This window comes from Zalophus californianus, chromosome 15, assembly GCF_009762305.2.
Source record: "Zalophus californianus isolate mZalCal1 chromosome 15, mZalCal1.pri.v2, whole genome shotgun sequence".
Classification (NCBI taxonomy): Eukaryota; Metazoa; Chordata; class Mammalia; order Carnivora; family Otariidae; genus Zalophus; species Zalophus californianus.
Window position 1 is genome coordinate 8,730,658 of NC_045609.1, and position 25,749 is coordinate 8,756,406.

General features: G+C 47.4%; 1 protein-coding gene across 3 annotated transcripts in view; it reads right to left on the minus strand.

Annotated features, from left to right (window-relative positions):
- LIPA (lipase A, lysosomal acid type) overlaps window positions 1-25,749 on the minus strand; it is a 67,938-nt gene that overhangs the window by 4,459 nt on the left and 37,730 nt on the right. For 2 of the 3 annotated variants that reach the window (XM_035724334.1, XM_027596702.2), the window contains 6 exons: window positions 23,033-23,144; window positions 21,480-21,597; window positions 7,060-7,258; window positions 5,844-5,953; window positions 4,188-4,324; window positions 444-590 (listed from right to left, as the gene is read on the minus strand). In XM_035724334.1, the coding sequence (XP_035580227.1) occupies window positions 444-590; window positions 4,188-4,324; window positions 5,844-5,953; window positions 7,060-7,258; window positions 21,480-21,597; window positions 23,033-23,143 (822 nt within the window). In that variant the 5' untranslated portion in view covers window position 23,144. Of the gene's footprint in view, window positions 1-443; window positions 591-4,187; window positions 4,325-5,843; window positions 5,954-7,059; window positions 7,259-21,479; window positions 21,598-23,032; window positions 23,225-25,749 lie in introns of all 3 variants that reach the window. The other variant, XM_027596703.2, reaches the window with a different exon arrangement.

The window sequence follows — 25,749 nt, forward strand, 5'->3', positions numbered from 1 at the left end:
CGTGCTCCTTCTCTTGCTCTCTCTCAAAATAAATAAAATTTTCTTTAAAAAAAAAAAAAAGCATTAGAAACACCGGCATATTGCTGGCCGAGGGTCTACATTTTATAAAATAAGTAAATACGTGTGTACACACACACACACAAATTTAAATACTTACCATAATCTCTTAAAAGAAACAGATCACTGGAATGAATATAAATACCAGGACTTAAATTACGACAAGTGTCCTCATTCAGTAGGAAGTTGCTAACAGCAGGCCTGAGGAGCACTGCACACAGCATCCCAGGCACCTGCCAAAGCTACTTCCGTGCCTCTTCAACGAGAGACCCGTGAGCACTCTGAGGGAGTCGTCCTCACTTCTCTCACATCCTCCAGCACAAAGACGCATCTTCACAGATAAAACAAACTCACGGACAGTAAACACTGGCCGTAAACACACATACCATGTTTAAGTTCCTCTCGTTAAATCCGCAGAGAATAAAAAAGGCATTTCCACAGAGCTCCTTCAGAATGACATGACTGCAAACATGTATGCTCAGCCACTTCAAAACCGTACTCTGGGGAAAAAATTCTTTGACCCCAAACATGTCCTATAAAATAAAAGGGAACCGAAGAATATCTCAGCATTTCATTCTGGCAGACAAGCCTCCCTGACCCACCTCAGCGACACACGCCAGGCGTCTCCCTGTGTGACCCCAGAAAAGAAATGGCAACCAGCGGATGGTCGCACCAGGACACGCACATGATACGTTTACTAAGGCCAAAGCAGATGTTAGGGAGGTGTATTTAAAGTCTCCTGTGAAGGGAAGAGGCAGAAAATCAAATCAGTTCACAGCAGACTCTTCACCACGGGAAGGAACATTAGTGATCACCCATCCCAGGGCCATCCCCAAAAGGTGTCATGGGCTGGTGGGCTCGTAGTGACTCCCAAGAGAGAGCCAAGACCGGTCAACAGTGTGTCTGCGTAGGACCCATACATCCCATCCAATTCTACTGGCCAGGGAGCTGATTCCGGCCCCCTGCCTGTTGTCTTTTCCTTTTAACACTTTTTTCTTGCGCTAAAGCGTGCGTAACACAAAATTTACCGTTTGGGCCATTTTTAAGTGTTCAGGGGCGTTAGGACACTCACATTATTGTGCAACTAGCACCACTACCCATCTCCAGAGCTCTTCCAACACCTCAAGCTGAAGCCCTGCTCCCATTAAACAAGAACTCCTCATTCCTCCCCTCACCAGCACTGCCTAGTCTTATAAATAAAGTTTTATTGACACATACACAGGCACACTCCTTTTTCTCCACTTTTGTCTCTGGCTGTTTTCACACTATAGTGGCAGAGTGCACAAGTTCCAACACAGAACGTAGGAGCCACAAAGCCAACAGTATTTACTATATGGACCTTTAGAGAAAGTCTGCTGACTCCTGGTGTACATAAGCCCTGACCAACGGCCCCTGAACTTATGCGCCAGTACTTCTGGGGCAATCGCTATGCCCACAAAGATCTTCGCATACTGGTGCAATGGGAAACAGGAGAAAGATCTTCCATATATTGAACCCAAATGTATCCCCCTATAAGTTACACTTCTGCTGATGCCTACCCCGTGGAGGGACGAGCAGGAGTGAAAAATTCAAATGCCTCCCAAGGCAGTGTCCGCCCACCCCAGGAAAAAGAAAAAAAGGTATGTTGAGGTCCTAATTCCCAGTAGCTCAGCATGTGACCTTATCTGGAGACAGGGTCTTTACAGAGGTCATCAAGGGAAGATGCGGTGATCAGGGTGGACCCCAATGCAGTAGGGCTGGGGTCCTTACAGAAAGGAGAAATGTGGGCAGAGACAGACACACACACACACGGGGCATACACATATGTGGACATGAAGGCAGAAATGCGAGTGATGCTCTTATAAGCCAAGGAATGCCAAGCAAGGCACCAGAAGCCAGAGGGAGGCTTCGAGAGTGCTAAAAGCCCCAGGGAACTGTAAATCGTATGCCCAGCCTAAGGGTGCAACTGCTTGGTGATACAGAGCACCCTTTTCTCCCCCACCAACCCCCAGCCAAAAAATAATCAATGATCAAGATTTCAGCATTAGATATGCTTTTCAAAGGGTGTGACTAATTTGAAGTTTTAACACTGTATGGGCCATATTCAGCACTTCTTTAGGGAAATTCCGTCCACGTACACACAGCCTGTGACTGTGTGTCAAGTCTGTCGACTACAAGACAGCCAATCAACATCTAAACACAGATACTGGGTCTCCCTGAATGTGCCTCTTCTCCGGACTAATCACATGACAAGTAGCTGGGGAACACTGAGAAACATCGCGTGCAGAGAAGGTCATACCGCAGGAAAAGGCATCAGTATTTAAAACTCCTGGCTTTGAGTCTACATAATAGTCACATGTGATAAATGCAGAGATTTTTGAGGTTCTCTCCTAAAAACAAGAGGCTGGTGCATCACCGACCTAGAGGGCAATAAGCCACGCTTTCCTTTGGACTGACCAGGGATGTGAAGTTGACCCTGAGCTTCAGAACTGCTACCTGAACGCCACTGTGGTACACTCCCCTGTGAATTCTGTCCAAGCAGGACCGCACGTAGAGAAAAAGAAAGATCCATCTTACACACTTACAGGCCCGCTCAGATCAATCTTGATGTCTTTCTAATTCATATCTTTGTATTCTGAGAGTTAGGGCACTAAGCTTCCGTGGGGGCAACGCAGATTTCCCAGAGCAGATCATTCAAAGGTTTTATGAACATTAATTTTTTCGCTCTGTCACTGTCCCAGGATATCAGAAAACACCACTGCCGGGAACAGTGACTCCCAAAGACCAGTCTGTTTCGTCTCTACTAGGATCCGGTGGGGTGCTCTGTGAAAACGCAGATCCTGGGCCCCTCTCCCGATTTCATGAGCCACCGTCTCCAAGCTGGGGAGTGGGGAGGTCTGTATCCTTACAAAGCTACTAGATCACACTCTCCAAGAATTAAATTAAATCAGAAACCCTCCTAGGACATCGCCATTGCAGTTCTTCGGAAAGAAGGGCACAGGGATGCGGCAATGGGAAATGAGCAACCACCTAAAGTCTGGTGAAGGAAGCTGGAATTCCTGATAACGGAGTGCTTCCTACGCGGCCGTTTAGAACGTGATGTTGTTTTGTGCAGTAACATGATAGCTCTCCAAGTGTGAAACACGGAATCTGCAGAACAATATACATAGTTGGCTACCGTCTTCATTAAAACAAAACACTACATTTCTCTCGGGATCTGTGTACATATTTAAATTCACACGCAAGGTCTATAGGAAAAGACCCACCCTGAGCACTGTGTTCAATTCTGAGGAGTGAGAGCGGCCTCGGTAATGGAAGAGGACTTTATGTACAATTTCTGAATGGTTTATAATGAAAACTGAAGAGTCTATATGACCCGAGACATTAAAAATAAATTCGGTTAGAGGGGGCCACATCTTATCTGTGTGTCTGGTCACTGGTGCAGAGAATCCATCTCAGGTGAGGGTCGGATTCTGAGATCCGAGTACAGTCTATATTCCCCATGAACATCTCTTAAGTGGCCAATATGTTACACCTGCTCCTGTATGGGATTTCATGTGTGTGCATAAAAGTATCATACATGAAACCCAGAGAGTGTGTGTGCATGACGGGCCATCTGGCCTCAGCTGGCTCTCAGCTCGTCCTCCTGAAAACTGCTTCCTCCTTGAGCAGGGCTTGGGGGTCACACCGTTCTAGGGGTGAGGTTACCGGTTTGTGTTAGGGGCCATGTTAGGAAATGTTAATAGGAACAGCGTCTTTCGATGGTCCTCAGCACGGCCAGGGTGGTCCCCTCTCCCATCCCCCGCCTGATCCCAATACCCGCGGGCTCACCGCGCACGATAAAGAGCAACTCCGGGAGTTTACCTTCTCCCGGACTCCCCTGGGCTCCCTTTGTGTGGTGGGTGGAGAGCGCCGACAAGTTCCCCCGGAGAACATGGTGCTCCCCGGCGGGGTCAGTGATACACCTTACCCCCCAGAACCTGGAGGTAGGGGTGAAGGGGGAAAGAAACACGATGGGGAGAAGCTGCCCCACTGTTCCATCGGCAGCAAAATAGAGAGGAGGAAGGCGCCGATTCTCCCTCGAAAGGCCAGTCCTTCAGGTCTGAAAAGGGAGTCTGTGGGGCAAGAGAGGGTGGGGGGAGCCCAAGTACCTTCAAGAGAAATTCTGGAAATCCTCCTAATTTACAGAGAGGGCTAGTGGAGAACGAAACTGAAGCCACAGGAGCCAGGGCAAAAAACATTTTCACCTTTCTGGCCAGCTCGGGGATCCGTGAAAATGCTATAAAACCTGTAGGAACAAAAGGGAAAGGACCGGAATTCGATCTCGTAGGCCTTTGCTCTGGAAAAGGCAAAGGTGGGCGTGCCTGACGCCCTCTAGTGGCAGCCTGAGAACCATGCAAGCAACGCCACCGCCAGCAAGAGGCCGAACACTCCCGCGGGGGCCTCTGAACTCAGTGCGCACTGAGTTTGAGTAAACTAGTAAATCAAGTACTTGTTAAGTGCTTGACTCAATCTTCAACCTACCTACGCACTGGAAGAGAGCCAGAATATGTCCCTGCTCCCCGAGTCATGTAAGCCGAGCAAAGGAAAGACGCCCTAGCAGGGCACCCCACCACCCAGCCCCAGGAACGATTTACAGAGGCGTTCCGATCAGTCGCCAATGACTCAGAAGGAACCTACACATTTAGAATGTTCTAGCTCTAAAATATCTTTCAGCTTCCTCTTGGGTCACTCCTTGCCTTGAACTTGGCCCCAGAGTGTCACTTCAGAAGGCAAATGAGGCAAGGGTCACAAGTAGAGAAGTCATGGGAGAAGATTATAAAATGAAGAAAAATGCTTAACTCGACTCTTAAGGAAGGTACACGCATCCGTGTTGCCTTCTGTCTGTAGCCTCTCAAACTGGCTACGAGTGTGTTCGGAGGCAGTGAGGGTGCGGACATTTAACCAAACACGTCAAGACTCTTAAGAGCAGGCCTACCTTTCACTGACTGATTCTGCTTCTTAGGAATGCATTCTAAGGAGACTGTGTGATAGAAACACAGAATCTAATCTTAGCACACACTAAAAGAAGGAATTAAATTAATTATGGGACAGGGCCCTAGGCGCTAATCAGAGGAACTCTTATTTGCTAGAATCATAGGCAATTTTTATTTTCTTTAAACTCTGCCAAAAAAAATTTCTTAAGTAGGCCCCACATCCAGCATGGAGCCCAACACGGGGCTTGAACTCATGACCCTGAGATCAAGACCTAAGCTGAGTTGGATGCCTAACCGACTGAGCCACCCAGGCGCCCCGAAATTTTTTTGTTTTTGTACACAATGAATACACCTTCCTTTTATAATCAGCATAAATAAAAAATGCGTATGACTTTCTGAAACTATTTTAGAGACGAAGCATAACATGGCACGTTTGTAGTTAGTTTTATTCCACGTAAGAATCAGTGTACTTTATTTTCTGTTTAAAAGTCTCTGCGCTTAGAACACCCTTGTTTCCTATCCTCTCATATCCCCATACTGCTAAACCAGGAAACTACGTGCTAGGCTGTGGCTTCCATTAATTCCTTCCATGTCAAGAGAACCATACACCACGTCTAGCCATTGATACTGATATGAAAGTCTGAATTTCCAGAGAACATTGTGAACTATTACTCCGGATTCCCTGCCCTTCCCCTCTTCATTATTTCTGCTTGGCATTAAAACAAAAAACGGACACACACTTCTATTCAAACTAACGTTATTTTTTTACATTTCACGTCTAAGGACAGACGCCAACTCCGTACCAAGCTCCAGTCTTTATCACATACATACCTATCGTGGTGCCTTGAGAGTGACCCACATAATACACTTGTTCTTGACCAGTTTTATTCAGAACGAAGTTAATCGAAGCTGGCAGGTCATAATTTGCCATTTCATCATAACTGGAATCCAAAAAAGGAACACTTTCATTAAGACATCGCATGCAAACACAAGCACACACCAACACAACCACCCGCAAACAGAGAGGACACAGTGGGGTGAGCACCCAAAAGCTGAGCCCAGCTGCGTAAAGCAGCACTGAGCGCAGAAGACATCGACGGGACTGTGCGGGCCCCCCACCACCGTCCTCCTCTTTCATACAGTAAACTAGTTTTACCCTTTCTTGAACTCTTCCATACGTGCGATCAAACAGTATGTGTGTGTGTGCGTCTCTGGCTACATCCATGCTGTTGCGTAGCCGCTAGCCGTTCACTGTGTAAATACACAGCACTCCATCTGTCCATTCATTGCTGATGGGCATTTGGTAGTTTCGGACTTTTCACTATTACAAATGGCGTGACAACATATATATCCCCGCGCGTGCCTTTGGGAAAAGCTCCCATTCTTGCATTTCCTGTCTTTAGGTAAGCCGTGGTTTTACAAACGGGAAACAAGCCCGAAGGAGTCTATGGCTCTGACCTTCTCTAATACCAGGTACCAAGACACCGCCCTGGACCCGTGCACGGGTGCTGTTTGTCATCAGGAGATGCGTGAGCAGACGGTTACCTGGCGTGCAACACGCCAGGCTTTCTCCCTGTATCCTCTCCTCCCCGACGACCTCATGAGATAGGTATTTATTAGCCCCATCTCACAAAAAAGAACGCTGACACACAGAGGACTTATGCGACAAGTGCCATGTCATGCAGTGAGTCAGGCAGAGCCAGAAGGAACAGAGGGGAGAGGACCATTTCTGGAAATAGAGAACAGTGCATGTTGATGGAGGAAGGAAGAAGGTTCTAAGACACAATTAACCCAGCAGCTCCCACACGGCCTGGAATGCCAAAATAACTAAAAATCCGTAAATGAATCTAATTCTTAATATGCAATTATTCGCTTGTAATTTACCCGGCTGTGATTTACTAAATTCCTCACCAGGTTTAAAGCCTTCCACGAGCCACCAGTTTCCCCTCTCCTACAATTCCGAGTTGCCCATCTATCTGCCTCCCCGGATGTGTCTGCGTTAAGGGTGCGAAGGAAACAGCCCCGGTCACGATCAATTCCAACGTACCTGAAGGTCCAGAATTCATTCTGGGAAACTGAAAGAGTCTTGTGTTTCCGAGACCAGGTGTTCCCCCTGCTGTTGCCCAGCCACACGTCGAAACCGGCGTCTGCCAGGATGAAGCCCAGGCTGCTGTTGGGCAGGTTTGTGACCCAGTTACTAGAATCGGCCAGCAGGCCGTGCTGCAGGAACACCACTGGCTTAGGACCTGAAAAACATTCGGGTTTAGGAGGCAGAAGCACCTCACTGTAAAGCCAACATGAGATCTTGCTGAGCAGATCATTCATAAAAGATCCCAAAGCAAATAATGAGCTAAGAACAAATCCAAATGTTGAGGTAGCAATATATTCCTATATGACGCAGGTAAAGAATATCTTCTTAAACAGTGCGGGCAAAGGAGTAGCAAAAATAGACTATTTTGCATAGCTGATAACCAGACACAGTGACTTAACCGTAAAAAAAAAAAAAAAGCTAATACATTTTTAAGAGCCGATGAAATGTTTCTATAATTTATTTGCTCCAGTAATTGCATTTCTTACAATGTATCCTAAGGAAATAAACCAAAAGACAGAAAAAGACTATATACAAGGGCGCCTGGGTGGCTCAGTCGGATGGGCGTCTACCTTCGGCTCAGGTCATGATCCCAGGGTCCTGGGATCAAGTCCTGCATCGGGCTCCCTGCTTGGCAGGAAAACTGCTTCTCCCTCTCCCTCTGCCCCTCCCCCGCTTGTGCTCTCTCTCGTTCTCTCTCAAACAAATAAAACCTTTAAAAAAAGATTATATATAAATTCATAAATACATCTATACATATTCTTTTATTTACATATATATTCTTTTATTTATTTTTTATTTTCTACTCACCTACACACTGATGTAGTGGAAAAACAAAGACTAGGGAGCCAGAGAAACATGACCTCTGGCTGTTTACATCAGTTAAGACCATTTAGTCACTCATTAACCAAGCATTCATTGAGCACCAACTATGTGTCAGGCGTTCCCAGCACTGGGTACACGACAGAGAACAAACACAGAAAGAAAACAATTCACCGTCACGGAGCTGATTTGATACTGACCACGAGTGTTAGAGACAGACACACCCAGGTTTGAACCTGTCCTCCCCAGTTTCGGACTGGTGCCCTGTGCAAAGCACTTCAACATCCCCTGAAACTTACATCATCCCCTGTAGCAAGGAAATGTCTACGCACTTTATAAGGAGTAACGAGCCAGGAGATATGACATGAAAAGTTCTTAGCAAAGTGCCTGAGACACAGTAAGAGTTCAATAAACATTAGCTCATTATTGTCACCTAGCCAGTCTGAGTCTCCATTCCGTAAATAACTGTCAACAGAAATAAATGAGGTAATTAAGTGACGGACACAGAGGTCACAAAGTAAGAGCTCCCTTTGCCTTCGGCCCATTTGTTAGGATAGTGAAACGCTGGGGGCTGGAGAAGCTGATTGTTGAGTGGTCAAATAACTCACGGCAGTATTCCAGCCATCTACAATGACAAGGACTGTGGCTAGCCCAGAAAAGTTCATAACCCAGCCCGGAAAGAGGGCGGGGGGGGGAAAGCAAAGCACAAAACAATAGACTACTCTGGACAATAGCTAGACAGCAATGATGTGTGCAAACGAGAAGAGGTGTAAAAATATCAAGGAGAAATGGGAAGAAAGAGTCTTCCGGACAGATGGGAAGTGAACTGACAAATGTTTACTCCTGTTTATGTCCTACAATGGATCTGGTAACTAATGAACTGCTTTTCAAGTGTCTGTCCCTCTGAAGCAGGTGGCTCTCCAGACAACGCCAGGAGGCCTGGTCCAAATACTTCGCAGCACGAACATCACCCCACAGTCATGCTGTGTGGACGCTGCTCCCCGCATCTGCAGAGACCGCGGGACGGCCTGCCAAGCAAAGGTCCAAACAACTCCTGTGATTCTGTAATGACGCACGGCAGCCCTCTGCATGGCGGGGGCCGCGCCTGTGACTTTCTCCCAGCGGGGAGAGATTAGAGAGCAAAATAGATCCAGATTGGGGCAGCGTGACAAGCACTTTGTCGTCTTGTGAACGCACCAGCGTCAGGACTACCTGACAAAGCTCTACGGACAAGGCGCTGTGGGATCCGTAGCATCTGAGAGCCTAGCTCAGTGAGGAAGATCCTAATCTAACGGGGGAAATAAGAATCATCATAGAAAGTTCAAATGAACTTCAGTGATGCAATCACAATTACTGAAATTAATTTCTCGTTAAATTGCAGCTCATGAGATGTGTTTTAAGTAACAGCTGCTCTTCAGCAGGCCTGCCCTGTGGGGATGGTGACAAGAGGCAAGGTCGCTCAGGGTAACGGAGCATTGCCCGTGAAGCCACACGATGCTGTTCAGTACCCATCCCTTCGGCGCGGTACGACCTGTGTCTCTCCTCAAAGGTGCTTTGGGGCCGCGCCAGGAGGAATAAGACTTAACCTTAAAAGATCAGCAAGTCAGGCCGATCGAGGCAACCCTTTGGCAACATTCGGGCACGACCGGGGCTGGACTGCCTGGTTCCAAGAGGCGCTCCTGCCCGTCAGCCATGACCTAAAACCATGATCTGCCCACGGAGCCATCTCCCCCCGGGGGAACCGGGACCGAGGACGGGCCAGGGGCATGGCAGACTGAAAACCTGCCTCTGCTCAGCCGACTCCTCGGGGCCCAGCTCTGAGAACGGCAGGAATGGTCTCAGTGGGGAGGGAGTGCAGAGGAGAGGGCAGGGCAGCCTGGCCAGGGCTGAGGCGGGAACGGGAGGCGGGGGTCAGCCTGTGGGAGACCAGATGTCCGTGCCCTCCCTTGGGGGATGTTTACAACTCCCCTGACATCTATCTCTCTGTGTTGTACATCCCTCCCTAACCTGGGAGCTTCAAAGGAGAAATGTGGACATTGGCAAGGTGAAGATACACCGGAAAATTCTTTGAACACCACCGGTCAGTGATTCCTGGATTCCCACAGGCAAGGAGAAGTCACGGGTGCTCTCTCCGAAGGTAAGCACGAAGCCGAGAAAGGGCGGATGGCCAGGTGAAACGCACGCCCAGGGCCCACGGCCGACCTCGTGCTAGACGTGGGGGGCACAAAGGTGGGTAAGCCACACTCCCTCCCCCAGGGAGCTCCATTCCAGCCCAGGAGACGGACGTACAGTTACCTTCTAGGCCAGCGTGAAGAAGCCAGAGCCCCACCCAGGAAAGCCCCCAGGAAAGAAAGTCAGGCAGCCAGAGTCAGGGACATGGGAGCCAGATTTTGAGAGAGAGACAGAACGCTCCACGGAGGGTTCTGGGGAAGAAAAGGGACCCTGGATTTGTGGAACGGACAGGGCGCCCTGGGCCGCAGTCAGACGGGACCCCAGAGCACACACCGACGGCCCCCTGCAGGAGCTGGACTCCAGGTGGGGCCGGGGACCACTGGTAAGGGTCAGTGCCTTGTGTGACCTGGAGACACGAGGGACCCTGTGGGGAGCACATCCTTCCAGCTGGGCCAGCTTCCTTTCCTTCTAGAACCAAAGTGCCCTTCTGGGCTTCCAGCACCCATGATTTCGTCAGACAGACAAAACATTAACAAAGCCTGGCCTGGGGTGGCAAAGGGGTACGAGAAAGTTTGTCCCTTCCCTCTGGCGATCAGCGACTGCAGGAGGACACCCAGAAAAGACAGGGCCCTGCAAATGGCCTGCCCACGTACCTGCCGGCTTCCCTTACCCGCTCCCACCAGGGTAAAGAAAGGAAGGCAATGCATCCTTCTTTCCCATCCCGCTACCAGTCAAGGACTTAAGCATTTGCTGGAAAAGAAGTATCTCTCTGGGAGGCTCAATCCTACAGCTATTCACGTCTTTCAGTGAGTTAGTTTAATTGGATTTCTTTTCACCTTGCTGAGAAAAGCTGACTGAAGTAGTAACTCGCTATTATTACACGCTCGTTCGCTCTAAGGTACTTCGCCGAAAACAGAACAAGACACGGTGGCTGAGAGAAGTCAAGCACTTTACCCAAGGTTGAACGAGAGCTGCTAAAAGGGGGAGTCAGGATTTGAACCGGGGATGTCTGATGCCAGGGTCCATGCTCTTTCCCGCTTGGCCATAAAAGGAAGGTTACCAAGAGAGATGCCATTCGGTAGCATACAGAGGCCCTTGGAGAACGACAGGCTGAAGGGGAAAAGCTATCTTGGAGGGAGCTGGAGCAGGGGCTCAGAGGAAAGGAAGTTCGCGTGGATGGAAACTCAGAGGAGGAGGCAGGGACATGGTAGGCAGACTCGCCGGCTCAGGCAGGGTGCCCAAGCCCCAGCCCAGGCCACGCACTCCAGAGCCTGAGGCCTGGCTCATCTGAGCGACAAATTAACACAACGGTACAAGGGCTGGCTCCTCAGCTGTGCCCAAACCCAGCTTGTTGGTCCCAGACTCGCTCTGGTAGAGCTGGGGGCTGAGGGAAGGGCCTGGAAGCCCCTCAGCCCAGAGAGGGCCAAAGGTCACCTCAATAGCACAGAGCCAGGGAGGGGAAGCGGCCTGGGGCCTGGCCCGCCACAGTGCTGCCTGACTCAGCCCAAATATGGGTGGAAGCGAGAAGGGGATTTCAGGCTCCAAAAACGAATGTGCTGAGCCCACAGTCTAACAGGAGGAAGCGGACCGGGTGGGTGGGGAAGGCCTTCCTGCGTCCCAAGGCACTGGCCATCTCCACCGCTGTGCTCCAACGGTGTGAAATCAGCTGAGTCCAAGAAGCACGGGGACAACAAAATGAGGTCACCGAGGTCAGGGTGGTGGTGGTGGCGTGAAACAGACCTTGGTTCTCGCCAGATGGGAAACCTTGTAAGATTTACTCAATGTCTCTGAAGTCTACGTGGTACTTTCTAAAGTGGGAATCACTCGGCGGCTGATACGCAGTAAAGCTCAACAAGTAACAGTTGCTCGTAATCGTAATAAATATATAAAGGTCATAAAATATTATCAGAACACGAGCACTGTGAAGAAAGATAAAATGAAGTGGCATCCCTTAGCCAGGATACTTAATCACGGTTACAGCAGGAGCATACTAAGTATTGACTATGTTAGGCACCATGCCAAGCACCTTGCACGCATTATCACCAAACAGCTGAGTGGGTGCGGTGGGCTGAACACTGGGCCCCCAGATGTATCCGCATCCTAATTCCCAGAACCTGTGAATGTATCACCTTACATCGTAAAAGGGGTTTGCAGATGGGATTAAAGATTTTGAGAGGGAGATATCACCCTGGATTAATTGGCGGGCCTGTGTAACCACAAGGGTCCTTCCGAGTGGGAGGCAGGAGGGCCAGAGAGAGAAAGAGAGAGAGATTGGCGGAAGACGCTTCACTGCTGGCTTTGAAGGTGGGAGATGGGGCTAGAAGCCGAGGAATGTGGGCAGCTTCAGGATGCTGGAAAAAGCAAGAAAACAGACTTTCCCTGAGAACCTCCAGAAGGAACAGCCCGCCAACGCCTTCATCTTAGGACCTCTGACCTCCAGAACTGTAAGACAATAGATTTGTGGTGTTTTGAGCCACAGTATGGCTAAGGAATCTCCACACAAGTGCATAGCCAACAACCCTGAACCAGAGCAGACAGGTGGGAGTATGTCTCTGGAGCCTCAAGAAGAGAGGCCAGGCTCCCTGCTGCTTTGGAAGGAGCCCGCATAACCTAAAACCTTCCAGAACAGCTTTGAAGGTAGGCTATGAGTCACATATGGGCTCCGCCCACCCCTGCTCCCTTGCTAAGGCAGATTCTAGACAGAAGGGCCACGAGGGCTTGCTTATGGAGCACATATGCTGCCGCCGTGTCCCACGGAGGAATGCACGGTCAGAATCGCCCGTTTCAGACACCCCTGCCACCATCCACAGGACTGGACAATTCAAGCGAGCTTGAGACCCAGCGAAGTCAACCCTCAACCATGCACGAGCCCAAAGTCCAGGGCGGGTGCCAACCATCCCTGAGACAGGATTCAGGTCACCAGAAACTGCTGAACCTTCCCCAACTACTCGCGCTAGACTGCAGCAAGCGTCCTCGTATCTGGTTAATTTGTAGGTATTACCAGTATTTGTCACAACAGTTCCCGATTATGGATCCGGCGCTGTGTTCCACATGGATTAAGCTGTCACAAGAGAGATGCAAAGATCCACCCCCACCCCCGCTACAGATAAGGTAACCGATGCCTGCAGAGAAGAGGGAGGTTAAGTGACCTGCACACTCACCCCAAGTTCTTCTCATTCCAAAGTCCCCGCTTTAACCACTACTCCAGAAAAATATGTCATTAGAGAATAAAGTGGTAGGGGAGAAGAGGTGTGCTTACAAGTATTCTATTTGAACCCGGCCACTTCAAAGCAAGCCAAGCACTCTTTCCCCAAGCTGGCTGCCTGTCGAAATCACCTAGAGCACTTCAAAACCATACACATTTTTGGCCCAGCTCCTGATTTAGGGGACCAGGAACTCCAGGGGCAGAGCCTAGAATGATTTCGACAGGCTCCATCAGCTCTTCTGAAGCAGCCCATCCACAGCTGGGTTCAAGGGGGCTTCATCCAAAGGGGAGCACGGACGCCCTCTGCTCATCAGCCTGGCCCAGAGAACACGCTGCCTAAATGCCCAGAGAGAGGCCAGATGCGGAGATCCCTGGCTGACATCCGAGAGGCTTCTGGAGGGAGTTCCAGAGCCTCCTTCTCAAGGATTATTAAGAGTAGACCTCCATTTATCCCAAGCAAGGGACGACAGAGTGAATTTCTGCAGTTAATGCTGGTTTGAAGCATTTGCCTCAAAACACAGCCAAAAGCACGATCAGCAAATAACGATGGGAAGCCTTGGTCATAACACTTAGAGTCACTGGAGAAAATAAGAAGGAAGAGCTCATCACCAAAGCATTTATTGCCAAGAACTTTTGCGACAGAAGCTGGTGCACAGGTTACCTAAACAGAGCACCTCCCACACCGTGGCTTTATCAGGGGCATCGCCGTCGTCCCCAGGGCTGCATGGGCAGGAGGTCGGTCCTAAGCCAGCTGCCTTAGCACGGGCAAACTAATCAAGCCCTATAAGCCCTGGTTTCCTCATCTGTAACGGACAGAGCTGCATGAGAATTCACTTCACGACCCACAGGGAGCACTTGGCCCCCTCCCCAGGAAGCCCTCAGAAAGGTGTGCACTTTGCCACGGGCCAGATCACTGTGCTCACATTCCAAAGTCGCCCTGCTGAAGAGGGGTGACCCTCTGCAGGAGGGGACACGTTAGTGCTCAGATCACAGAGCAGGCCAGAGAACCACCCCAATCTCCCCACCACTAGCCACAGCCACCATGGTCGCTGAACAACGTGAGGGCGGAAATCTGGGCTGAGCGATCCCCGGCAGGTCCCCAGCACCCCACGCGGGGTCTGGCACCTGCTGCTCACTCATGACAACCCTGAAGAATGAAGGCAATCGCCAAGAAATCAACAAAGCAAAGAAAGAAAACCCACGACATGTTCGCACGCACCCCACGTACACTATATGCACTTTCCGGGGCACCTTAGTTTACTGGGCACCAGGCCTCTGATTCACTCCCCCCACCAGGCAGATGGAGACCCCGAGGCCCAGAGAGAAACAATCACCCCAGAGCACACACAGTGTGCACACTGCCGAGCCAGGAACCAGAGACAGGTCCCTGCGAAGTTGCCTCTGTGTTCCCCCTGTCCCTCGCTGCAGCCACGGCCTGCCTTCCAGAGGCTTCGCGCTGTGACACCTTGAGTTCGTGGAGCCTCACCATTGGCCAAATGCTGGGGAATTATCTAGCTCTAATTCCAAATACTCAGTTAACAGGAGGAACAGAGAGAGGCCCCCAGAGGCAAGCGTGTCATGGAGGGTACTGGTCAGAGGCGGGGACTCTGACCCCCAGACACCGTTACTCCTCGCTCGTTGGCTCTCCCTCCCATACTGTCTGCGCACAGCACACAAGTCCTGACAATAGACATCTTTCTCCTTTCCTTGTAGTGTAGGATACGTTCTGCGTCCGTGCATTCGGGCTGCTACAACAGAAAACCACAGACCACAAGGCTTGTGAACAAGAGAAATTCTATCTCACGCTTCTGGAGCCTGGGAAGTCCAAGGTGGAGGCTCCAGCTGATCCGCTGTCTCGTGGGGAACCCCCCCTCCTGGTTCACAGATGGCTGACTTTTCACTGTGTCCTCACAGAAGGGGTAGGGGAGCTCCCTGGGGTCTCTTTTCTAGAAGGACATGAATCCCGTTCACCCAGCCCCGAATCACCTCCCAAAGGCCCCACCTCCAAACACCACCACGTTGGGCGTTAGGGTTCAACAGAGGAATTTATGGGGGGACATAAACATTCCACGATAGCACCTTCCCTGTCATTAAAAACAGAAACTAGAGCTTCGTGTGTACCGCACAAGATGTTCTATGGGCCTTATTTCATCTAATTTTCACAAGACCCTACAAAATAACAAGTGTTATTCTTCCTGGTTAGTAGATGAAGAGGTTAAATAAACTGCCAAGGGCGCCTGGGTGGCTCAGTTGGTTGGGCGACTGCCTTCGGCTCAGGTCATGATCCTGGAGTCCCGGGATCGAGTCCCGCATCGGGCTCCCTGCTCAGCGGGGAGTCTGCTTCTCCCTCTGACCCTACCCCTTCTCATGTACTCACTCTCTCTCTCTTTCTCATTCTCACTCTCTCAAAAAATAAATAAATAAATCTTTAAATAAATAAATAAATAAATAAATAAATAAACTGCCAAGGTCACACACCTAGTTACGGTAGCAGAGCAGGAACTTAAACCCCGGGTCGGGGTTGCAAACATGCTCACTCGGTGTCTGCACACATACGAGGTGTCCGGCCTCTGATTCCATGCCCAGCGCGGGATGCCCCCCGCTTGCACCCGTGGCTGTCTCTGAGCTCAGCAGGACTGAGTCCTTGACCAGCGTGGACTTGGCCTTCGAAGCCCTGCTCCACGTGTCCCAAGAGGGCCCAGCCCCGGAGGAACTCTCAGAGACACTGAAGACAATCAAACAATCAGAAGCAGCTTTGGCCTCAAAGAGCTTACGATCTAGTGAAGGTGCAAATCACACACACACCATCACCTCCATAACCCGTCCTGCCCTAAGGTTTTCCCGCCCTCCGTGCTAGGAAGGAAACCCCCAGAGGGCCATGAGAATGAGCGGATGGGCAGTCCTTCCTGAAGCAGTGACGTGGACGATGAGGAGGGTGGGGACAGAGAATGGGTAAGACCGGTTAACAGGGAGCAGGACAGGGAGGGTGCAGGAGACTGGGGTGCTGGCAGGGCACTCTCTTCTGCTCCAGCCTGACTCTGCTCCAGCCCCAACCTGCGTATGCGAGGAGACAGGTGGAGCTCCCACTGGTTCGTGCTGCTCCGGTAGGCAAAGGTCCAAACACGGTCCGCTACCCCGAGAGCCATCAGAACCAAGCACAGCTGGACGTGAGTTCAGTCGGCCAGAGTCCACAAGCCCCGGCATCCATTAATGACTCTACATCTGCCCAGTGTGGCCAGGAGGCAAGGAATTACATCTCAGCTCGCCCAGGGCTCTGGGAAGCTTGTTGGAACACACCATTTACTCCAAGAGACGGCTCCTTCAGGAACTGTGTAGAACAGAAAATCCAGAAATAATCAGACTCCTAAAACAATCAAAGGAGAATATAAGTCAATGGTCTTTCTGTCCAAAGATCTAATTCACAAGCCAGACTGTGAATTTTCAGTTATGACTTAAAAAGCTCAAGGGGCAAGCCACAGGGCGTCTCTGCCAAGGCCAAGTTCAAAATGCCTGAAGACAATTATTCATCTCCCAGAACACCACTTCACTCATTAGGCCATCAAATACCTATCATAGATCATATCAGATATCATATGTGCATGTATGTATTTATGTACATATACATATGTCAGGTACAAATAACCCACTATTGGTGCTTTGACAATTGCTTTATGAACAATTTATTTCCCAATGAGGCAAGAAGTCTTGCCTTGTTGTAGTCACTGTTCTATTTTAGGCAAGACAATATGCATTTCCTTATTTTAGTCAAATAAAATAAATATCTAATTATCATGGGATCAACTCGCTCAACACTTATTACATAAGGTTGCGTTCTCTAATTCAAAGAACGCTGTCTCAGCAGTCAGACTGGCTGGGCCACTCTTCTTTGCCTTAAAGCCATTTTTGTTCTCTCTTTGTCTCACCCAGTAAAATGAGGGTGTTCATCTAGCACACAGGTTCCAGAACCCAAGGATTCTACCTTGGAATCCACTAGGAAGTTATGTTAAAAATGCAAACTCTCTGAATCTCTGCCTCACACAGGACCCTGAGACCTCTCTAGTGCTGCTAACATCCCATGACTTTCTGAAATACAGCTGAGGACCCAAACGAGAACCACTTCCCTATTAAGAATGAGTTTCCAAATTTCAATTCCCTTTTGAGTTAGTGCAGAGGAGGGGTAACTCAACGCTTGACAGAGAAGTTGGCTTAACACCGAGAAGTGCACACACAGGCTCCCCAGGCTGCTAAGAACTTTCTAAATAGGTGCTCCCAGCTGACCAGTCGATAGGAGTTTGAGCGGACAGGCACATGATTGTCTAAATCAGCGTACTCTTTACTGGGTCCGTACACTCTCTACAAACATGTAACATACGTGTGGGCACAGGGTGCTGTGCTATTTTGCTACAGGGACGGTGCATTGCCTTCATGCAGTTAAGAGCCCCGGTTCTGAAGACGGCGGTGACGTGACTCCCAGTCAGGCTGGTCAACCGTGCTGAGGGGCATGAGGACGACAAAGACACAGCCCCTCCTGCAGAGAGGCGTGGTGGGGAGGAAGCAGCACAGAAATAAGTCCATCCCAAGGCAGAAGAAGAAAAGCACCTCCAGAGTGTTAGCGAGGGGTTTGGGGGTTCAGGGGAAGAACGTCTCCTTCCTGCTCAAGCAATGCGGGAGAGCAGTCAGTTAAGGTGGGCCTGGAGGGAGGGGAAGAATGGTTTTTATAAATATATAGAAATGAAGATGGTGGGCAGAGCGAGCAGCATCCGAGAGGGCTCAGCAGAAAGGGAAGGCCTTGCTTGGACTTCAGAGTGCCCAAAAGTCGTTCTTTGATATTTATTACTCCAGCGAACACGCCTTCAGTTACTCAGAGCTGGGCTAAGGTCCCAGCTTAAACCCGGACGGCTGATAAATGACAACGGTTTCTTCGCCGACACGGAAACCCAGAAGGGAACCGATGGACCTGAGGTCTCCTACCCCACCGTGAGCAGACACGGACACTGCGGACATCACGGTCCACAGCTGTCATGTGACACCGAGGTGCTGAATCTCGAAGGTCTCTGCACATACCCTTGGGAGCTTCAGAGTTCTTCTGCAGTGTGAAAGGTCCAGACAACGAAGAAACAAAATGTTAAGGAAAGGTAGGTCACTTCATGTGCCAGGGCCCTGAAGATTGCTGAATGGCCCTATCCTCTAATGACCCCTGGGCTCGAAGAAGCTTCATCCTGCAAAACTACACAGGATGGATGAGACAGGGGGCAGGAGAAGGAACCATGTGGCCAAACCCTGGGACCATAAAGGCCTCCAGTAATCTCTAGGTGAGGCGCTCTGTACAATCTGAGGACCAGTGTCTGGAAGTCGCTCCCCACACTGCCTCAACTCGGGTCGTGCAGCATGGCCAGAGAGCACAGAAATGGAGAAAACCCACTTAAAAAGGGTAAGAGAGTTTCACCGTCCCCCCAATAAATGAAGAAATGGTTTAAGGTATCCTGCAATGCCTTGTAATTAGTACAGATGCAGGGCATTATATCTGGGTGTAGTAAATGCATTAATTTCCTAAAGGACAAACAATTTTCATCTACCTGTTTTGAGATTCTTCCTTTTTCTGATACATGGCAAGCCTCAAAAAAGAAAGCGGCCCAAGCCTCCCTTGGGTCGTGAGCTTATTCCAGGTGTCCGGTTAAACGGGCACGAGAGCCTGAGTAGGGTGGCGGCCCGGGGTCAAGAATGATTCTGCAGTTTCTGGGGCAGGATCACTGGGAGGCCGACGGTGTTATTAAAGAGGAGGAAGTCGGGGGATGGAGTGGCATGAACGAGAGGATGAGCTCTGTGTTGGGTGTGAAGGACTCTTAGGAATTCTTTGTGTCTGTGCAGCTTAAGTGAGCCAAAGGTACACCACTGACAAGCCGACAACACTGATCCTGAGTAGGAGGAGAGGACAGTGAAGGGTCTCTGCCGGGGACCGTGGACTTGCAAACCATGAAGAACCTACGCAGTGCTCAGGGATGCCAGGAGCTGCCTTAGATAATGGAGTCATCTGCCGCAGAGCTCCTTGAACGCGCCCCCCCCTCCCCGCCCCGGACCCCGAGCTTAGCACACAGCAGGTGTGAGACACGCATCACTGATGCCCTACAAGGAGAGCTCTGCAGAGCACAGGTAGCAGGTGGGGGACCTCACGCTGTGACCAGATTCAGAGAGCTTTCAGTCTGAGAGCATCGAGCTCTCCTGACTACTTCCCGCCACTGGGGAGCATATGGAGACCCGGGCTCCCTTTCCTCACCTTGAGGGGCACAGCGCTTCCCCTGCAGGAGTACGAACGTGCATACATATGTACTTAGGGCAGGCGGCACTCTGCACTAACCGCTGCATGACACGGGAGCCTGAGGGTGGGGACAGAGAACACAGGGCGTGCGTTCTCTGAGCGTGTTTTTACACGAGTTCCTTTTAACAGTGATTCACGTTACTAATTCTATTAGTCAACTCACCAATTTTAAGAGAAATGATATCTGTACATATTCTTCTTTATAGAAATCAAAGGGTTTACTAAATCTGAAATCAAATCTGAAATCAAAGGGTTTACTAAAAAAAAAAAAAAGGCATGGAAAGTAAGATCAGATGTTCATGCTGGAATAAAGTATACATTTTGTGTTTTGAGCAGGAAAAAAAAAAACAGAAGCCCTCACAGCTCACTACTCATTTTTGCAACACACTTACAAGAAGAAAGCTTAATAACATATAAGGTGTAAACCATAAAAATCTCAAGAATGAGAAATGAAATTTCAAAAAGAGCACTGTCTGGCTCAGCCACTTGAGCATGACAAAATGCCTTCTTATAGTTAGAATTTATGGGAGAAAGAAATAGACAAACCAGATTATATTAAGAAAAAAATAAAGAATAATGCTACAAAGCTCACGTTAACATAGGTTTTTAGTTTGCTTCGAATAATAATTTGGGAAGGAATTGAGGTAAAAAGGCCCTTCTGCTCCCACAAAATGTTAGTTGAAGAACAGTTAGTCATCAAATTTCCTTAATATCAATCTTAATTTTCCAGGGAAAATCCCTACAAAGAGCAAATGTTAAAGAATAAGGTAAGTCTGGAGAGATGATTGAATGGGGATCAGATCCTTATTCTGATATATGTTTAACAATTTCAAGTAGTCTGTCTAGAAATTCAGTAATCTGAACTGGAAACCTCAGTTTTGCTATGGGAAGATATGTACATATCTCCAAAGCTACAAAAACTTTCATATATTGCTAGCAAGAGTAATTACTAGAACAAGACCACATGAAAAGCAATTTAACAGTATCTGTCAAAATCACAAATGTATACAAGATCCTCTGACTCAAAAATTCTATTTCTGGAAATGGATCTTATAAACAAACTTGCACACATACAAGGTTATTTTCAGCAGCAAGATCTGTCATCTATCAGAAGACTAGAAACAGCCCAAATGCCCATCACTAGGACATCTGTTAAGTAAGTCATGCTACAGCTATGCAGTGGAATGCCAAGTATCTGCAGAATTGAACGGTGAAGTCTTCTATGTTTTGTATGGAAAGATCTCCAAAATATCAAGTAAAAAATTCATGGAACAAAAGAATACGCATTACATTCCACCTTTTGTATTAAAATGGAAGCAGGGAAAAATAGTAATCTATGTTTATATTTGTTTCTAAAGAGATTTTTTTTTTAGAGCTAAAGAAATTCAAGAGATTTTGGAAGGATGCACACAGACCGGGGAGGTGAACAGGGAGACAAGGGGGAGGGATTTCACGGTACAGCCTTTTATTTCCTTTAAGTTGTGAACCACATGAATACATTGCCTATTCAATCAATTAATTTTCAAACACCAAAAGCTATCTCCTTAATGCTCAAAACATTTCATGAATAAGATATTTCCTTAAAACAAAGAAAGCAGAGACTTCAGCATATCCTCAAAATTGACCTTTTGAATCCTTAAGCAAAATATGAAATTAAATGACTCATCCTTACTTCTTTCAAAATAGTATTTTTATATGTCTTGCATAAGTGTAACGCTTTTAGTACTTTGGCCTAAAAAATAACCCCATTTCAATGTTTTCAAGTTAAATCTCAACTTGGTCACTGACATGAAAACCAGCCAAATTCCAGCCATGCAGGCACTTCTGAGAGCTTTCCTATCTCACCACCAGAAACACCCATACCTTTGGCAGAATGGTTCTTTCTCCCATGAGGGATTCGGTGAAGGCAAAGAATATACCCGTCTTCTGTCTCGACGAAGTGTTCCTCACTAGGGTATCCCCAGTGAGCGATAATTTCACTCTACAGAGAAAAAGAATATGGGAAACTCTATGGATAGAATCGGACAAGATCTCCCACGTTGGCAGGCAAAGGAGAAGACAAAATGTCAGCAGACATTCTCCAGGCTTTGAGAAAACAGTTGTTACTGAAATTTTGGTGCGCTCAATCAAGCTCAATCTCCTTGTTTTATCCATCTGCTCCGCTCCCTGGTGTCTGATTAACCTTGGTTTCAACATTCTAGCCTGTTCTACACCAAATGTGTCTAATTTCACCACTGCTTTGGGCCCCTCTGTTTGCATCCTGGCTCCACAAATAAACACACTTCTTTCTTTCTTTCTTTTCTAAATATGCCAGCTAATATTGTGATCTACCACTACCCTCATTTTAAGAGGTCCAGTCCTAGGGAACAGAGCATAGCATTAATCCGTTTTCATCAATGAACTGATAAACTTACGCTAACAAAGGACACTAAGAGACGAAAAATGGAAATTATGATCAAAATCACACTTCTCCAATCCATGGAGCAGGTGTTAATCAGGCCTCCAGCTCCTCACTGGGCGTGGAACCTGCTGAAGATTCTCTCTTTCCCTCTCCCTCTGCTCCTCCCCACCATGCTCACTCTCTCTCTAAAAAAAAAAAAATAATAATAATAATAATAATAATAATAAATAGAGTAGTTCTTTTCTTTAGTCATTTGTATTTTCCCAATATTTTATGCCTAAATGAGGTATTTCCAGGTTTTATTGTTTACTTATGATTAATAACTTTGAAATGTGTCAGTTACTCTACAAATTGTATTTGCTTATTTGTTCCAACAAAGGTTTTTTTCAGATATTTTGGTTTTTGTATTGAACTGTGTTCCCTGGACATTGCTAATCACACTCCTTATTCAACGTATTATAAAAGCAGCATTTGGGGGGACGTCTGGGTGGCTCAGTCGTTAAGCGTCTGCCTTCGGCTCAGGTCATGGTCCCAGGGTCCTGGGATCGAGCCCCGCATCGGGCTCCCTGCTCCCCGGGAAGCCTGCTTCTCCCTCTCCCACTGCCCCCGCTTGTGTTCCCTCTCTCGCTGTGTCTCTCTGTCAAATAAATAAATAAAATCTTAAAAAAAAAAAAAGCAGCAGTTGGTAGTAACATTCTTGCAAAGGTTTGATACATTTTTATCATTCTTTCAACAAATTCAGTGGGACTTACAAATGAAATGAATTTATAAAAATTTCATTTATCCCATTAAGAAGTATGTAGTTTTAACAGTTAAATGCAGTTCATAAAATACACATTACCTGATGGGAAAGTCAGGAAACCGAATCTAAGATTCAGAGAACATGAAAAGCATAATGATATATAAAGAGATTGGTTTGTGGCTTCACATAGCCCACATAACGGAATTGCAGAAAATACCTGACATTTGTCACAGATGCATTTTAAAAGCATCCTTGAGACTTTGAGAAACTTACCACATTCATATTTGTTTCAGGATCCACACCTGCCAGCTTGCTTTCGAACGCCTTGGAAGGCAGGGTCCCAAGGACCAAACAGACCACCAATCCCAGGAGCTGCATTTTCATTCTGTATAAAATAGTCTATTGTTATTTGTCTGAATTTCACCACACAGATTATGTTGGTGGATTAATGCTCCCATAAAAGTTCTGAAAACAAAAACAAAACATAGGGATTATTTTTTTACTAGGAAACTCCCCCTCCCCCCCCTTTGCCACCACCAGTTAACATGTGACCTTTGGAGCCCAGCACACCCACTCACCACCTCACCATGAGTTTAAACAAAGTGTTCTGGAGAAAAAACAGAGGAGAGAACTTAGAAGACAATAGGCTGGAAAAAAAAAAGAGGGTCCACAAAGTTCCAGAGCCTGTAAGCCTCCCACCTTTTTCCCTCGAATTTGCGATATAAACATTTTTAAGTTCTCATGTTTAAGTTCAGTATTAGTTCTTGCCTCCCACTGTCTATTTCTGTTCTTGTCCAAAATTACATGTCAGGATTCAAATTTGTCATGCAAATATTATGCTAAGTGAAATAAGCCAGACTGAGAAAGACAAAGACCATATGATTCCACATGTTTGTGCAATCTAAAAAATGAATAACAAACAAAAAGCAGAAACAAAGCCATAAATACAGAGAACTGATGGTTGCCAGAGGGAAGTGGGTGGGGGGACGGGCAAAATGGGTGAAGGGGAGTGGGAGGTTCAGGCTTCCAGTTATGGGATCAGTCAGTCACGCGGATGCAAGGCACAGCAGAGGGACTCTAGTCAACGGTATAGAACAGAGTTACATGGTGACAGACTGTAGCGGCACAACATACAAAGACGTTGAACCACTATGTTGTACACTTTAAACTAATGCAACATTGTGTCAACTAAACTTTAGCGAAAAAAGAAGAGTAATAAATTTTTAAAATAAATAAAATAAGTATGTCATCCAAGGAAAAGAGTGAAATGAAAGAGAGGCTGAAAGAGAAACAGGATAGAAGACCATTCGTTTCTCCTTCTGAGACCCTCCAACCACCAACAAAGATGATCTAGTTTCCACCAGTGATGGTGCAAAATCACAGCACAGCGAAGACCTTGGGGCTGAGTGTTAAAGGCAAAGTGAAGTGAGTCTCCTAAGGAACCTGGATGGTTAGAGGCAAAACTGGAACTACAGCCCAGGCATCCTGCATTTTTAAAATATAATCATTTTTAAAAAAGATGCCATGCATAATATATCCACACAAAGACTTGTATAAAGGGGCGCCTGGGTGGCTCAGTTGTTAAGCGTCTGCCTTCGGCTCAGGTCATGATGCCAGGGTCCTGGGATCGAGCCCCGCATCAGGTTCCCTGCTCGGCAGAAGCCTGCTTCTCCCTCTCCCACTCCCTCTGCTTGTGTTCCCTCTTTCGCTGTCTGTCAAATAAATAAAATCTTTAAAATTAAAAAAAAATAAAAAAAGACTTGTATAAAAATGTTTATAACAGCTTTGTGTGTAATAAACAAAAACTAGAAAAACCCAAATACCCCAAATGGGTGAATGGATGGAGATATGTATATGCATATACATATGTATATAATATGTACGTGATATATACATACTATTTAGCAATAAAAAGGAATGAACACACAATAACATGAATGAATCTCAAAATAATTATGGTGTATGAAAGCCAGACCAAAAAAAAAAAAAAAAAGAATACATATGATTCCATTTACATAGTACTATGGAAAATGCAACCTAATCTCTATTGACAGAAAGCAGATCTCGAGCTGCCTAAGGAAAAGGGCAAGAGGAAAGGATTGCAAGGGGGTATGCACGAGGAATCTTTTGAGGGTGATGGACAGGTTCACTATATTGAATTTACCGATGGTTTCATGGGAGTATACATAGGTCAAAACTTATAAAATTGTTCATTTAAAATACGTCTTGTTATTGTATGTCAATACAATACGGCTTTTTTTTAAGATTTAGGCTTAACTGAGTATTCCACAAATCTTAAGAGATTGGTTCTCAGGAGATTACCATAGTGAATTCTGCCCATGCGAGTCCTATTGATGCTGCAGTTACTTCTCCAGCAGTGATGAACCCTGAACATCTAGAGAGAAAGGAATGCAACCTGGAGCCTGCACTGGCAAAGCAAGCTCACTTGGCGTTTACTCACAACTTATTTCTTTATGGTGGTTGGGAAGAGCTGTATACTCCCAGGCCACCTTTTATCATAATCCCTACCTCCCCGAAGTCCATTTTTACTAGAGAACAGGGAAGAGATTGAAAAGGAAAAAGAAAGGTCATGCCCACAATTTAAAACAAAGAATCTTCTGGCAGCAGATGCTTTCCACTCGGTACCGATCCCACAGAACCTGGACCAGCTGTCCACGGAGACGCTCCAAGAGGGTAGCAGCTGAAGATCCTCAACTGCGTATGTCACCCTGTTCATGTTTCCTTCCAACACAACACTAAGGAAGTTTTTCAACCAACTAATCAGGTGATTCTTGGAAGGATGATGATTGAGAAGTTTAAACGGAGAAAAAGCCCCCTTCCAGGCTGGATTCTGTGTTTTTCTGGGCTCTCTTAGCAACTTCTATCTCCGTTCTCTCTACATTGTAACGATGCAAGTACGTGCTCGTCTGTCCTCATTTCGCCCAAGCCGGAAGGCAGGGCAGGCGTCTGACTCAACTTTGAACCCTTAG